The sequence below is a fragment of the Lissotriton helveticus genome, chromosome 6 (assembly GCF_964261635.1).
Source record: "Lissotriton helveticus chromosome 6, aLisHel1.1, whole genome shotgun sequence".
Taxonomy (NCBI): Eukaryota; Metazoa; Chordata; class Amphibia; order Caudata; family Salamandridae; genus Lissotriton; species Lissotriton helveticus.
The window spans coordinates 1,763,234,876-1,763,249,180 of record NC_136067.1 but is presented as its reverse complement, the minus strand read 5'-3'; the positions used below and the strand labels follow the sequence as shown (position 1 = coordinate 1,763,249,180).

Genomic DNA, 14,305 nt, shown 5'->3' with positions numbered 1-14,305 from the left:
GGTTGACCATGTCATTCTTCTTAAACGTCTTAAGAAATTGGGCATTGCTGACAAAGCCCTTGCTCTACTACAATCATTTCTAACCAACAGAAGTCACTCAGTCATGCTTGAGAATTTCTCATCTAACTCCTTCTCACTTCCGTGTGGGGTCCCCCAGGCATCCTCTCTGAGCCCTCTGCTCTTCAATGTCTATGTTTCAGAATTTGCCTCCTTGATTAGATCTTTTTGATTCTCCACTACATCTTATGCAGAAGAAACCCAAATCGTGGTGTCGGCTGTGAAAAATACAGAAGTAACCATCTCTCAGTTTCACAACTGTATGAGAGCGGTTAGTGACTGGATGGGAAGGCATTGTCTCAAATTGAACTCAGAGAAAACGAGGTGATACTCTTTGGTAACATACCTCAATTTTGGAGCTCGCCATGCTTGCCAGCAGATTTGGGAACCCTCCCAACCCCAGTTAAAAAAGCAAAAAATGTCGTTATAACAATAGATGACAAACTGAATTTTAATAATAATAATAATAATTTTAATAATTGTAATAATAATTAGCTCAGTTGTCTCAGCCAGTTTTAACACTTTGAGAATCATTAGAAAGATTCTTCCTTTTCTTCCTCTAACCACCAGAAAAACAGGTATTCCTTTACTAATCCTAGCAAAACTAGATTACTGTAATGGTCTTTTCATTAAGCTCCAAAAACAACATATGAAGAAACTTCAGAGCGTATAGAATGCGGCAGCCATGTTTATTTTTGGCCTGCCTAAATTCCACCCAGTTTCAACCTCCAGTTAGGAACTCCACTGGCTGATGTTAAATAACCACAATACATTCTAGGCAGTATGCCTCACCTATAAAGCTGTGAATGATCTAGGTCCCAGCTACATCAAAAAATCCCTCTCATGGTACATACCAAACAGAGATCTTTGCTCTAAAAATTCCCTGACAGTTTTGTGCCCCAGTTTTAAGAGACCTAAATGGGGAGGCAGTTGTTTCACCTTTGAAACCCCGGTTCTATGGAACAGCCTGCCTATGAACATTAGCCCCACACTATTCATTTTTAGGAAGCTAACAAAAACCTGGCTTTTTAACCTCTAGCCGCCCTATTACTCTCACCTTCACTGCCATCCAACCAGCGCCAAGACACCCATGGGTATTCGAGCGCTTTAGAAACATTTTATCATAACATAACAGAAGGAAGGCAAAACAATTGGGGTGACCATGCAGAAAGGGTATTTAGAACATAAAGATTTTTCCCAAACTAGTGCAAGTGTTAGACAGTCTTGTCAACGGAACGCCAGTTGGCTTTAACTCTGCTGCCATAGAGTCAACTTACTGTTTGGCTCCAAACCTCCACCTGAGGGTATATTTGCATTTTGTTTCTCAGACAGTGTCAGTGGAACGGATATATCTAAAAGTGCGCCCTGTAGCTCAGACTGCCATAGGATTCAAGCTGCACCTCACTTTTAGGCCTAACAAGTCTCAATTCGTTTTGGGGTTGCTTATGTTTGTACAGAGTGGGTCATTCCAATCGTTTTTGTCTTCTTCTTTCAGGTGATATAGATTCGTTAATTGGATATTCCTAAAGGTAGTTCTCGTCCCACTGTGTATTTTTTGCTTGCTGGAGGCTTCACAGCATGAATGGTCCTTGCTACTAGCTTTCCTCAAGAGCCAACATCGTTCTCTTCCAACCATAATTCTCCTTTCTTATCCTCTCTCCCCCATCTCTGTTAAAAATTCGAACACCTCCGTATTTGAATTACTTTTTATGGCTTTCAGACTTTGTTTGGTTTTGCCAAAGAAAGATTAATTACATAGTCCAGTCTAAAAATGAAAACATCTAAGCATTTGATATTTTCCATTAGATTGTTTCAAAATAATGGAATAATACTTTAGCTTTCCTTGTGGCTCGAGTTGCCTTGCGAGTTTGTCAACGCAGCCATTCACAAACTCTTCTCCAAAACTTCCTTATCAAACAAAGGGGTCGAGTATAACTCTTTCCCTGTGTGGGAGGGAACGGAGCACCCCAAAACTTAATTGAGGTGAAGAGTAAAGGTTTTTACTATTGTGGAAAAAAAATTGGGGAAAATGTGCCATTACATGCAATGTCACACTATGAAAATGACAACGATGGCTACAATGAAGTCGCATGACTATTCCAGGACTATGCTTGAAAGCTGTGACTGCTGAAGTGTTCCAAGTAACTCCTGGAAAGTGTTGTGAATTTCAAAAAGTTGTAAACGTAAACCCATGTGAGCTTTTTTTTCGGACAGATTTCATCTAATAGGGTCCTCCTTTTTCAGATTCACACAAGATATTTATCCATCTGACATCGAAGTCTGGTCAACAATATAAAAAGACCCAAAAATAAATGAACAAACAAATAAAAATATATAAACATGAGTAGCGAAGGTTTCCATAAGCTTCGAGTAATTCGCATCAGCGTGTCCATTCTAAGACGTGCAATGCTAATATTTACGATATAGACAAGGCATGCCAATTAATGCCCTGTAAACAATGCAAATATTTTGTTGCTTTTTCAGTGAATTTTCACCCTAAACTTAATAATTAAGTGTGTTATATATTTCTCGCTCCCTGATATTTTGTCATTGCATTGCACTAAAAAAACCAGCTATTTTAGCTGAATTTAATAGAGCCCTGTTCACTGCACGATGCACATAGGTCTCACAAGGGAGTGCATACCTCAATGACCCTAGTCTGACAGAGAACCTTTGGATTTTAAAATGTAGGCCTATACAAAAAAATAACATTTCCAAATATAGATTGAGTTACATTCAATTTTTCCTTTAAAGGCTCGTATTAAAACTGTGTTATTTTGCACAGTGCTTCTGTAGGCGGCAAAAAAACTTAAATATAGATAGTTCTTCACCAATGTAACAATGAAAAGAGAACATGTTCACAGTACTAAACTACTGCGAACTGAACCACTGATAACAGGTATTAGGATTAACTTGCTGATTCGCAGAATGACTTACCTTTTTTGAATTCTACTGCTTTATCATCCACAAGTACATTTAATACATTATTAGTGGTCGACATCCTCCATTGCACCTAAACAGGAAACAGGAACAGCATGAACCGGATGTATATGAAAAGCACAGGCTCTTTTAAAAGGGCTCCAGCTGAACCCTCACCCTTTCCACCAGTAAATGCTGCCACATCCCCTGAAGCAGCCTAGTGATCCACGTGGCCCTATGCAAGCAGTAAATGATGATGATATCAGCAATAACAATAAAAATATGAATTGATAGTAATAGCAATGATGATCATAACGAAAATATATAAATAATTATACTTATACTACAGCTACTACTACTACTAATAATAATAATGATATGAAGAAGAAGAATATAAATAGTCACAATAATAATAATAATAATAATACTAATAGTAATAATAATACATATGCACTATACTAATACTACCGCTACTATTAGTACAACTGCTCATAATATTAACAATAACAATAATAATAATAATAATAACAATATCCAAAAAACATGATAATTATACCTATACTACCGCTGCTACTGCTACCAATATTAATAATAATAATAATAATATAAAGAACTATAACAATGGAGATAATATACATAGTCACAATAATAATAATACATATACACTACTCTAACACGACTGCTACTAATAGTACTACAACTCCTAATAACAACAATAATAGTGATGTTTAACTGTTGTTATCTTTCTTATTAATAATGATCGTTCTACCGCAGACAGCAGCTCTTCTCTGATGGCAGAGCTGGCTCTGGTGAGGTGAGGGCAGCACTTACTTTGAGAGTTCCTTGGTAGAAAGCTACAAACTGCACAAAGGCCGTAGCGTTGGCGTATCCGCTGCTCACCCGCACTCTCTCTGTTTGGCCCTGAAGGGTGAACACGTTGGATCCTTTGGCGGATGAGAGTCTGACTATGACATATTCACCAAGGCCTTTAAAGCGGTATTCGTCGCCATTAAAGGTGGAAAAGTGCAGACTTCCGTACACGTGACCTGCAGGAAAGAAAAGGCGGTGACAAGACAGTATTCATCATTATGCCTCTGGAAGGATAACATTGTTTGAAAACACAAAGTACACCCTGTTATATCTATCATTCTATACTATTGCATTTAAAACAGTGCTGCCATGTGGTTTTGAAATGATATGCTGCAGCACAAATTTAGATTCTGCTAAAAGTCGCGAGGTTTTTTGGTGCAGAAAAAAATAGAGTACAGAGATGTGTCCGTGCTGGCAGCGCTATTCGCACAAATGATGATTTCCCTTCACCACAAATATTCCAATTGCAGCTAATTTTTCAGAACAATTCTGCCCCCCAACTATTGACCTTTATATGTCTGTTTCTAGCTTGCAAGACAAGCAATAAATATTCTTTGTGTTGTCTTTCCCATTTACGTCAAAGCAGTCGCCATAAAGTAATTTTTAAGTTTGGCTAGAGGCACCTTTAATGTGTGAAAGAACTGCTTTGATTACAAAATACCGAGAGAGAGGGGTTTTGGTTCAAACCCGTGAGCATCTGCTTCATGAAAGTGAAATTCTCATTTTAGATCAGTTCACAAAGTATTTTCTCTTCATTAGCCGCATCAATTTAATTGGTGCATTACATGAATGATTTACGGATAGATTGCATAGTTTGTAGTGAAAAGTGCATGGACTGTACATTTTCCTCACACTGCTAGGCAAGACAATTGTCATTGATATTTTTATTTATGCACACTGGTAGAACATGGGGGCTGCTCTCAGCACAGCTTTCCTCAGTGTGCAGACAGACTAAAGTAATGACTGCCGGGCAGCCATCGTTGTAAGGGGCCAGCTCCCAATGGAAACAACATTGCGTGATGTCATGCTTGGTTTTGTGTAGTATCTCACCATGGGTTCTATGTAAAATTCTTCCTTAAATCAACTGTGCAACGTGTGCTGGAACGCTCACACGTTTCAGCTGATGATTAATGTTCTTAGCGTCAACGTGCGCGGTCATGCATTGGCGCCATCTTTAAGCTTTGGGCAGTGTTGCAGGTCTAGTCTTCCTGCAACGTCAACCCCTTGGTGCATCCGATTGGCTCGTTGTTGTGACGCGCACTGGAATGTTGACATGTTATTTATATGACGTGTACACCTGATGATGAGACTCCCAAAATACAGCTTGTTCCCCTTCCCTCCCGCAAGCCCGTTATGAGTAAATAAAATACTTACAAAAACCCTCTGCTCCTTTCGTTTATTGAACATCTGAATACAACATATGGCGACGGGGACGGGACGAGAAGTTGAGTGACGGACTTGCGCATGGATTCTTTTCGGAGCGCCTTTGTCAAGTTTTCAAGGCAAGTGATATTATTGATATAGTAATTAATTCAGTGTTTTTATTACTTTTCGGTGCATCGACATATCTTCGTATAAGACGCTTATTACGTCTTATGGGGAACTGATGAAGCATTTCAGAGCAGTGATTGCGTGTGTCAAGCTCACTAAAAAGAACTTCAAGGCAAGTTATGTATTACATTTCTTGGGGGCAGAAAGTGACATCGCGTAATACAGAATTTTGTATATTTTCAGCGAGGCATTTTCATGTGTGAGACTCTTTTCACGTTTTGTGGGCAAACCGACGAAGTTTTCAGAGTAGTGATCGTGCGTGTCAAGCTCGCTAAAAGAAACTTCCAGGCAAGTTACGTATTGCATTTCTTCGTGTCAAAAATTGTCATTGCATAATTCTGGGTCTTGTATGTTTTCACAGCGAGTATCTGGATCTGTGTAAACGTACAGTGGCAGTTGACAGTTGTTCCAGTTTAACTGTCATTCTACATTCCTCTCAGCTGAGTTACAGTTCAACTGACATTAACATTCTCCTCAGCTGCAAGTCAACCGGCGTTCAAAGTAACGTCAGAGCGTCGCTGACGTAATTGCGCAACGCCATTTTGTTTTCATTTTCTTCATATCGAGCATACCCAAAGGTAAATCAGGAAACAGAAGTATTTCACGATAAATAAAACGAAAGCACAGTATTTTACATTCATTTTCTTTTAGCGGGCAGCGTATTTAAACTGTCAAGATTGATTTATTTGTTAAAAAAGAGACTTTAGAATCAAAGCAGGAAACAATGTCCAACAAAACGAATTTCAGTGCTCCAGCTGCATTTCTTAATAAACCTGGTAAGCCAGTCATGAAGTGGCGAAATTGGTACAGAGCTTTTGAGAACTATTTAATTGCCATAAATGGTAGAAAATTTGATGCTGAAAGGAAAACAGCTATTTTGATGGGACTTTTAGGTTTGGCAGGTCAAGAAATTTTCTACAGTCTGCCAGAATATGAACCAGCACCTGGTCAGTTTTTGCCTTTAGATGAATTTCAAGAAGCAGTTAAGCGACTTGAAAAGCAATTTGATGAGGAAGAAAATATTCTGGTGGGTAGACACCGTTTTGTGATGAGGAAGCAAGCAGATCATGAAAATGTAGAGGAGTACATAGCAAGTTTAAGGGTGCTAGCAACAAAATGTGATTATCAAGATAGAGTGGATGAGTACATACGTGATCAGCTAGTTTTCCACTGCTTTGAGGGTAAAATCCAAGAACGTTTGTTGGCATGTAAAAGACCTACTTTGTCGGAAGCAATTGATATTGCCAAAGGTATTGAAAGGTCATTAGAAGGGTCAAAGGAATTAGCGAATACTTCAAGCCCCAAATCTAATGTATGTTTAGTGAATGACAAAAAGAAAAAAGAGAGTTATTTTGTCAACAAACACAGAACGAATACAAATGTTAACACATCTCAATTTGTATGTTTTAGATGTGGTTCTCACAATCACAAGGCCGATTCTTTGAATTGCCCGGCAATCGGGAAGAAATGCACAAGATGCCTTAAGGTAGGGCATTTTGCAGGTGTGTGCGGTACCTTTGGCAAGAAACGTTTTACACCTACAAAAGTAAGTAGTGTAGAGGAATTCGATGAGTGTATGTGTTCTAACATTGTTTTGACCATTGAGGATGAGTACAAGAATATTAAAGGCCCGTTAGGTTTAGCCAATGTGGGGGAGGTCCAGATTCACATTATGGTCGACTCCGGTTCACCTATCACTTTGATTTCGGACAAAAAGTTTGTTCAATATTTCCCTCAAGTCGATTTGTTAAACTCCGACATTAACCCAAAAGCTTTTGGTGAATTTAACATTAACGTTTTTGGGTACTTCGAGGATGTTTTAAATATTAAGAATAGATGTGTGAAGACAAAAATATATGTCGCTGAACGCGGCAGGGACATTGTAGGATGGAGAGATCTAGCTAAATTGAAAAGAATTCTTAATCCAGGCGCCGAAGATCCCATAGTTTTAGATGAAGGGTTTGTATCTAGTATTCATGTTCCATCTATGTCATCTATAAACGAAGGTGTTTCCACTATTTTAAGTAAATACGAATCTCTGTTTGAGGACAACATAGGATGCGTAAAAGGTTTTGTGCAGTAGATTAAACTTAAGAAAGATGCCTTACCAGTTAGGCACAAAGTTAGATCCCTACCTTTAACTGTCAGGAATGATTTGAAGATATTATTAGAAAAACTTGTTAGTGAAGGAGTTATCGAGCCAGCAGATTCTGCTGAATGGATTTCAGGTATACTTTTGATTAAGAAGAAAAGTGGCGAATTTCGTCTGTGCGCTGATCTGAGATCTCTTAACAAAAACATTTTGGTGGATTGTTTTCCTCTGCCCAGAATTCAAGAAATTTTAGCTGCCATGGCAGGATCCAAATATTTTTCACTTATCAATCTCAGGTCAGCGTACCACCAAGTTATGCTTGATGACGGATCTAAAGAGTTAACCACATTTATCACTCCCCTTGGAGCATTTAGATATATACGATTACCTTTTGGATTAGCGTCTTCAGCAAGCGTGTTCCAAAAGCTATTGGAAAATATGTTTGGGGACATGGTAGGTGTCCAGAAGTTTCAAGATGACATTCTCATCCATGCAGAATCTGTAAGTGAACCCAATACCATCCTGGAAGCTGTACTGGGTAAGCTACATGAGAGAGGTATGACAGTATCGAAAAGCAAATGTGAATTCCTTAAGACTGAGTTGGAGTATTTGGGCCATCTTCTTAGCAAGGAGGGTATCAAACCGAAAATGAATTTAGTGCAGGCTATATCTGATGCTCCCAAACCAGAAGACAGAGATTCGTTGAGGTCATTTTTAGGACTCAGCGAATATTATTCCAGATTTATTGAAAACTATGCTAATTTAGTTGAGCCTCTGAGAGCTCTTTTGCGCAAGGGTCAACAATTTGTTTGGGAGATGCAACACGATGAGTCATTTTCAGAAATCAAGAAAGCTATTGTAAATGCACCCACTTTGAAACCATTTGATGATAAAGGTACCAACATAATTACTGTTGATGCCAGCTCTGTGGGCATCGGTGCAGTCTTTACCCAGAAAGTTAATAAGCGTAATCACACTGTAGCTTTCATTTCACGGAGGTTGTCAGAAGCTGAAAAAAACTACAGCACCATCAAGAGAGAGGCTCTCGCATGTTTTTGGGCAGTGGACAAGTTTAAAATGTATTTATGGGGGAGAAGCTTTGAATTAGTAACTGACCACAAGCCTCTCACTTTCATGTTCGATGGCTACGGAAGAGGCAACGGAAAGGCTTCGGCCAGGTTGGTAAGGTTACTGGCTAAGTTGCAAGAATATCATTTTTCTATTAGGCACATATCCAGTAAGGACAACATCCGAGCTGATTTTCTTTCCAGGTTGCCCACTGACAATGCTGAGGTTCAGAATGAGGATGACACTGAGTGTGTAGTTTCATCTACTACCAGCTTCCAAAAAAGTGGCAATGCCATTTTAGAAAGTGAATGGTTAAAAGCAATAGAATCAGATGCTGTATTGCTGAAAGTTAAGAGTTTCATATCTACTAATTGGCCTCCTGTTCGTAATTTGTCTTCAGAATTCAAAATATTCTTTCAGGTATCTGATGAATTATGTATTGTTCAAGGTTTTCTTATGAGGGGTGACTTATTAGTTCCACCATATAAACTTAGAAACAGATTAATAGCTATAGCTCACAATACTCATTTGGGTATCACCTTGACAGAAAAAAGGCTAAAATAACAATATTGGTGACCCCAGATGGACCTTGATGTAAATTTATTTGAAGAGAAATGCAATGTATGTATTAGATCTGATAAACATTGGAAGCCTAGGGTGCAGGAAATGCAACTTGTCTCAATTCCAAATTCGTCCTGGTATAAAATTGCTATTGATATGGCTAGACCTTTTCAAATTTTGGAACGGGAATCTAGATTCCTAATTGTTGTGAGCGACTACTACAGCAAGTGGATTTACCACAAGTTTGTTCCAACCATCGACTCAGATTCTGTCATTGACTTTTTGGTCAGTTGTTTCTCCATTGAGGGAAGCCCACGCATACTTGTATCAGATAACGGGAAGCAACTTACTTCCAACAAAATGACAGACTTTTTGAATAAGCATGGCATTCGTCAAGAGAAGACTCTATTGTACTCACCGAAGTCGAATGAACAGATTGATAGAGTGAATCGCTTCATCAAGGACAGCATTCAATTAGCAGTTGCATCACAAATTCCTGTGAAGACATTCATTCAGGAAAGAGTTTTTGCGTACAATACTACCCCCAACAATGTGACAGGGTTTTCCCCGTTTTTTTTTAATGAGAGGAAGAAGATGTGATAATGAGATGGTGCCAAAAATTGGAGGGTTTGAGTCTGATTTACCTGATGCCATGCCCATAATTGATGATCAACTACAGGTCAAGCAAAAGATAGTTGAAGGCCAAGTTAAAGCCAAAGCTTATCATGACAAAGTACACAAAGCCATTAACAAAGAATTCTGTAAGGGGGAGTGGGCACTTATCAAAAGACATGATGGCCAGCTCAAGGGAGAGTCTAAATACTTTGACCCTGAAGAGATTGTTGATGTTTCTGAAAGTGCCATATGTCTCAGATCCCTGGGATGGCGCAACAAGAGCGATGCCATTAGATTGAAGAAAGGTCAAGTTGAGTTGTGGTGTAAGGGTGCCAATGATGAAAGGTCAGTTAATAGAGAATTTTCATGGCTTGATACTTATTCAGGTGAAGATAATCATACTATACCTGTTCATTGTGGAAATGACTGCGAACAAATGGTTGGATACAGCAGGAAGGGTATGTTGGTTAACCGAGGCAGAAGTACAGTTAACAATGTTGAAAAAGAGTCTCATGATGGCAGTATAGGTGAAGAACAATCTCTCTCCGATTGTGATGTTTGTCCTGAATTAGATTCTCCCAATGTAGTTAGCGATAGAGACTCACAGTCCCATAGTGTTTGGGAAGGAACTTGTACCAGGTATGGTAGAATAATCAGGTTACCAACAGGTCTCAAGGATTACGATCTACTGTAAATAATTGTTTTTCACAGTTGTTTGGAAAAAAAGGGAGATGTTGCAGGTCTAGTCTTCCTGCAACGTCAACCCCTTGGTGCATCCGATTGGCTCATTGTTGTGACGCGCACTGGAATGTTGACATGTTATTTATATGACGTGTACACCTGATGATGAGACTCCCACAACACAGCTTGTTCCCCTTCCCTTCCGCAAGCCCGTTATGAGTAAATAAAATACTTACAAAAACCCTCTGCTCCTTTCGTTTATTGAACATCTGAATACAACAGGCAGGCGCAACAAATGAATGGTGGAACATCCTGATGTGCGTCGTCACGCACAGGCACCATCTTGTGCAGTTGGGAGCACTTTTGGCGGACAACCTGTTAATTGAGGAGTTCTTTGCTACGCATGTGGCAGACCAGCTTCATTTTAAAAGTTTGGTACCTCGGCAAGCATATCGATGGCGATTGGTGATTCAGGATTAGTGAGCCAGTATTGAGGTTTTCGGCAAATTTGATCAAATAGTGTGTGTGTGACAATTTAATGAGTCACAGTCTTCAACGATGATTGGAACACCTTCAATTTTCTTCGTGAGTTTATTTGTGCTGATCACAAGTGCAGCGGTGATTGGCACACCTTCAATTTACGTTGTCAGTTTATTTGTGCTGATGTCAAGGGCAGCGGTGATAGGCACACCTGTATGTTTATGTGAGTAGTGCAAGATAAAATTTGCAGTGATATTTTCTCGTGGGGCAAAGTGATTTCACTGTTCTTCTGTGGTGAGCTTTTAAAATTTTTTTGAGTGGCTCATTTATTAAAAAAAAGTGCTGACTATTACAAAAAGGTAGTTGAGACGTTTTATTTGTTACCTTACTTTTTATTTGTTTTGTTCTTTGTGCTTTTCACAGTGTTAAGGGTCATTTTGTTTATCTTGTTGTTATACCAAGTCAAAATGCAGAACGTGACACAACCACCTTTTTTCTTGACAAGTCCAGGAGAACCAACTATAAAGTGGCAAAAGTGGAAGAAGATATTTGTGAACTATGCCAGGGTTTGTGGGACAAACTTAAGCGCTGAGTGAAAACATTCCTTACTTTTTCACTGTCTTTGAGGGGAAGGTCAGGAAGTTCTTGAGCATTTGCCAGAGCTTAGCGCTGCTGATCAGAGGACATTGAATGAGTAAGAGATTTGCATTCTTCAATTGGATCGGCACTATCTTGCTCGTTTAAGTACAATAATGGAGAGATATCATTTTGGTTTGTGTGAACAGAAGAAAGATGAGTCTGTAGAGGACTTTGAAACAGGGTTAAGAAAGCTTTCTGCCTCCTGCAAAATTGGTGGTGCAGTGGAGGAAAGAATTAGGGATCAGTCTGTCTTAAAAGATGCTCATGATAAAATTAGAGAGGAGCTGTGGTTGAAAGATGAGCTTCCCTTGGATGAGGTTTTGGCAATTGCAAAAAGAGTGGAACACATGATTAAATGTGTTGATGAGTTAAGCTCTGTTTAAAAAGAAGTCAAATACTTTGAGAAATAGTGTTGAAGAAGTTGTATGTCAGGTAAAAAGTAAAACTTCTGTTAAGACTGAAAGGGAAAAATCTTCTTGTGTTGCTGAAGGTGTCTCTTAACTGGACAACAGGTCAGTCTTTTTCAGATGTGGGAGAGCAGGCCACAAAGCGAATGCTGCATTCTGTCCAGCTCTACATTTCAGTTGCAATGCGTGTGGGAGGTAAGGGTCATTTTGCCAAGTGTTGTAAAAGCAAGCTAAAAAGAAGGGAACAGTCTCAAATCACAGGTAAAAGAGATCATGTATCAGGTAGATGATAAAAAAGCAAAACATCCCTCTCATGTTGTCACTTTCGAAGGTATTGAGATTGAGATGAAGTTTGATTCCTGCTAGCATCTCATCATGATTTCCAAAGACATTTTTGCTGATGTTTTTGAAGACAAATTCGGGTGTCTGAAGGGGTACAAACATCATATAAAATTGAGAGAGGTTGCTGTCTGTTGTTGCAAAGGTTAGGAGAGTGCCTTTGAAGGAGAAAGCTGGTGTGCAGAAAGAGATTGAACGTTTGGTCAAGATGGGAGTCATTGTGCCAGTTGAGGCAACAGAGTGGTTGGCTCCGATAGCTGTGCCAAGAACGCCAGTGGTGAGATACGTCTCTGTATTGACTTACGTTCACTCAATAAAGAAGTAGTTGTGGATAGATTTCCACTGCCTAACATCGATGAGTTGGTTGGTAGTTTGGTAGGGGCAAAGTGCTTCACCACCCTAGATCTTGCCTCAGCTTACCATCAGGTGGAGTTAGACAAGCCGTCGCAGGATTTGACAGCCTTTGTGACACCCATGGGAACCTTCGCAGGATTTGACAGCCTTTGTGACACCCATGGGAACCTTTAAATTTCTGAGGATGCCATTTGGGCTTGTTTCGGCTGTGTCTGTTTTTCAACGGAGCATGTCCAATGTTCTTAAGGTTCTTTCAGGAGTGAAGTGCTATCAAGATGATTTATTGATTCATGGTAGCACTAAGGCAGAGCGTTTCTCAAGGGTTTGTGCAGTTTTTGAATGCCTGAAAAAGGCCGGTATGACTCTCAAAAATGAGAAATGTAGGTTTGCTGTGGAAGAAGTAAACAATATGGTTCATTACATCTCAGGGTAGGGTGTTTTTCCTAAGAAAGTACTGGTTGACTCCATTGTGAACATTAGTGAGCCTTCTAACAAGGTGGAGTTGTTGTCTTTTTTAGGAATGGTTGAATTTGACTGTATGTTCGTTCCGGGGTATGCAGATAAGACACAAAATCTTAGGAGGTTGACAGGTAAAAGTGTGTTTTTTGATTGGACTACTGAGTGTGCCAGTGAGTTTGTCTCCATCAAGGAGGATTTGAAGAAAGCTCCCTCCTTACAAGCTTTTGTGCCACGTGAAGAGGCTCTCGTTTTGACTGATGCTAGTGCCAAGGGATTGGGAGCAGTGTCACTTCAAAAGACCTTTGGTGTTGAACGTTTGATTGCTTGTGCTTCGAGATGTTTGAGGGGCTCGGAGCTTACCTATTCTGTAATCGAGAAGGAAGCTTTGGGCATTGAGGAAGTTTAGAAATTTGATTTGGGGTATGGAGGGGAAAGTTCTGTCTGACCATAAACCCTTAAAAGATGTGTTTTCCAAAAAAAAGGCTAGAATCTATTTCTTCAAGAATTAAGAAGTGGATCATTTCACTTCAAGAGTTTGATTTTGATGTGGATTATATTCCAGGAGTTATCAACACATCTGCTGATTGTCTATCTCGATTAGCTGATGTAAAAGTAATTGATTTGGCTGAGGCGAGTCTGGTGGATGATGTGATAAATGTCAGTGAAATCACATTGGGTGCGATACATGAGTCTGAGTGGTAAACTGAAATTGGAAATGATCATGAAATTACAAAAGTTATTGAGTTGCTTCTGTTGGGAAAGAACAGGCATCTTGAGAAACCCTGGTCCTTAGTTAGTGAGGAATTGTCTGTTGTGGATTGTGTGCTTGTTCAGGGTACTAAGCTTGTTCCACCAATAGGTGTGCAGAGTAGGCTTCTTAGTCTTGCACATGTTGGTTATCTTGGTATAGTGAAAACGAAAGAGTACTTGAGAATGCAATTCTGGTGGCCAGGGATGGATAAGGAGATTGAGAGGTGCAATTCTGGTGGCAAGGGATGGATAAGGAGATTGAGAGGATGGTTTGCGATTGCCTGGAGTGTTGTACCAGTGATAAAATATTGAAAACCAAGCAGATGCCCATGGTCTGTAGGAGGTTACCTGATCATTCCTGGAATGAGCTAGCCATTAATATTGTTGAACCTTTGCATGGTGTTGGTGATACTCCCTATTTGATTGTCGTCCTGGATCTGTATTCTAGATGAATTGAAGTGAC

The 14,305-nt window shown here is 39.6% G+C and overlaps 1 protein-coding gene across 1 annotated transcript in view; it reads right to left on the bottom strand.

Annotated features, from left to right (window-relative positions):
• The window catches only part of LOC144761885 (mucin-like protein), a 507,595-nt gene that overhangs the window by 371,781 nt on the left and 121,509 nt on the right, over positions 1-14,305 (bottom strand). Inside the window, exons 6-7 of the mRNA XM_078647097.1 lie at positions 3,808-4,022; positions 2,995-3,070 (exon numbers count right to left, since the gene is read on the bottom strand). Coding sequence (XP_078503223.1) covers positions 2,995-3,070; positions 3,808-4,022 — 291 coding nt within the window. The remainder of the gene's footprint in view (positions 1-2,994; positions 3,071-3,807; positions 4,023-14,305) is intronic.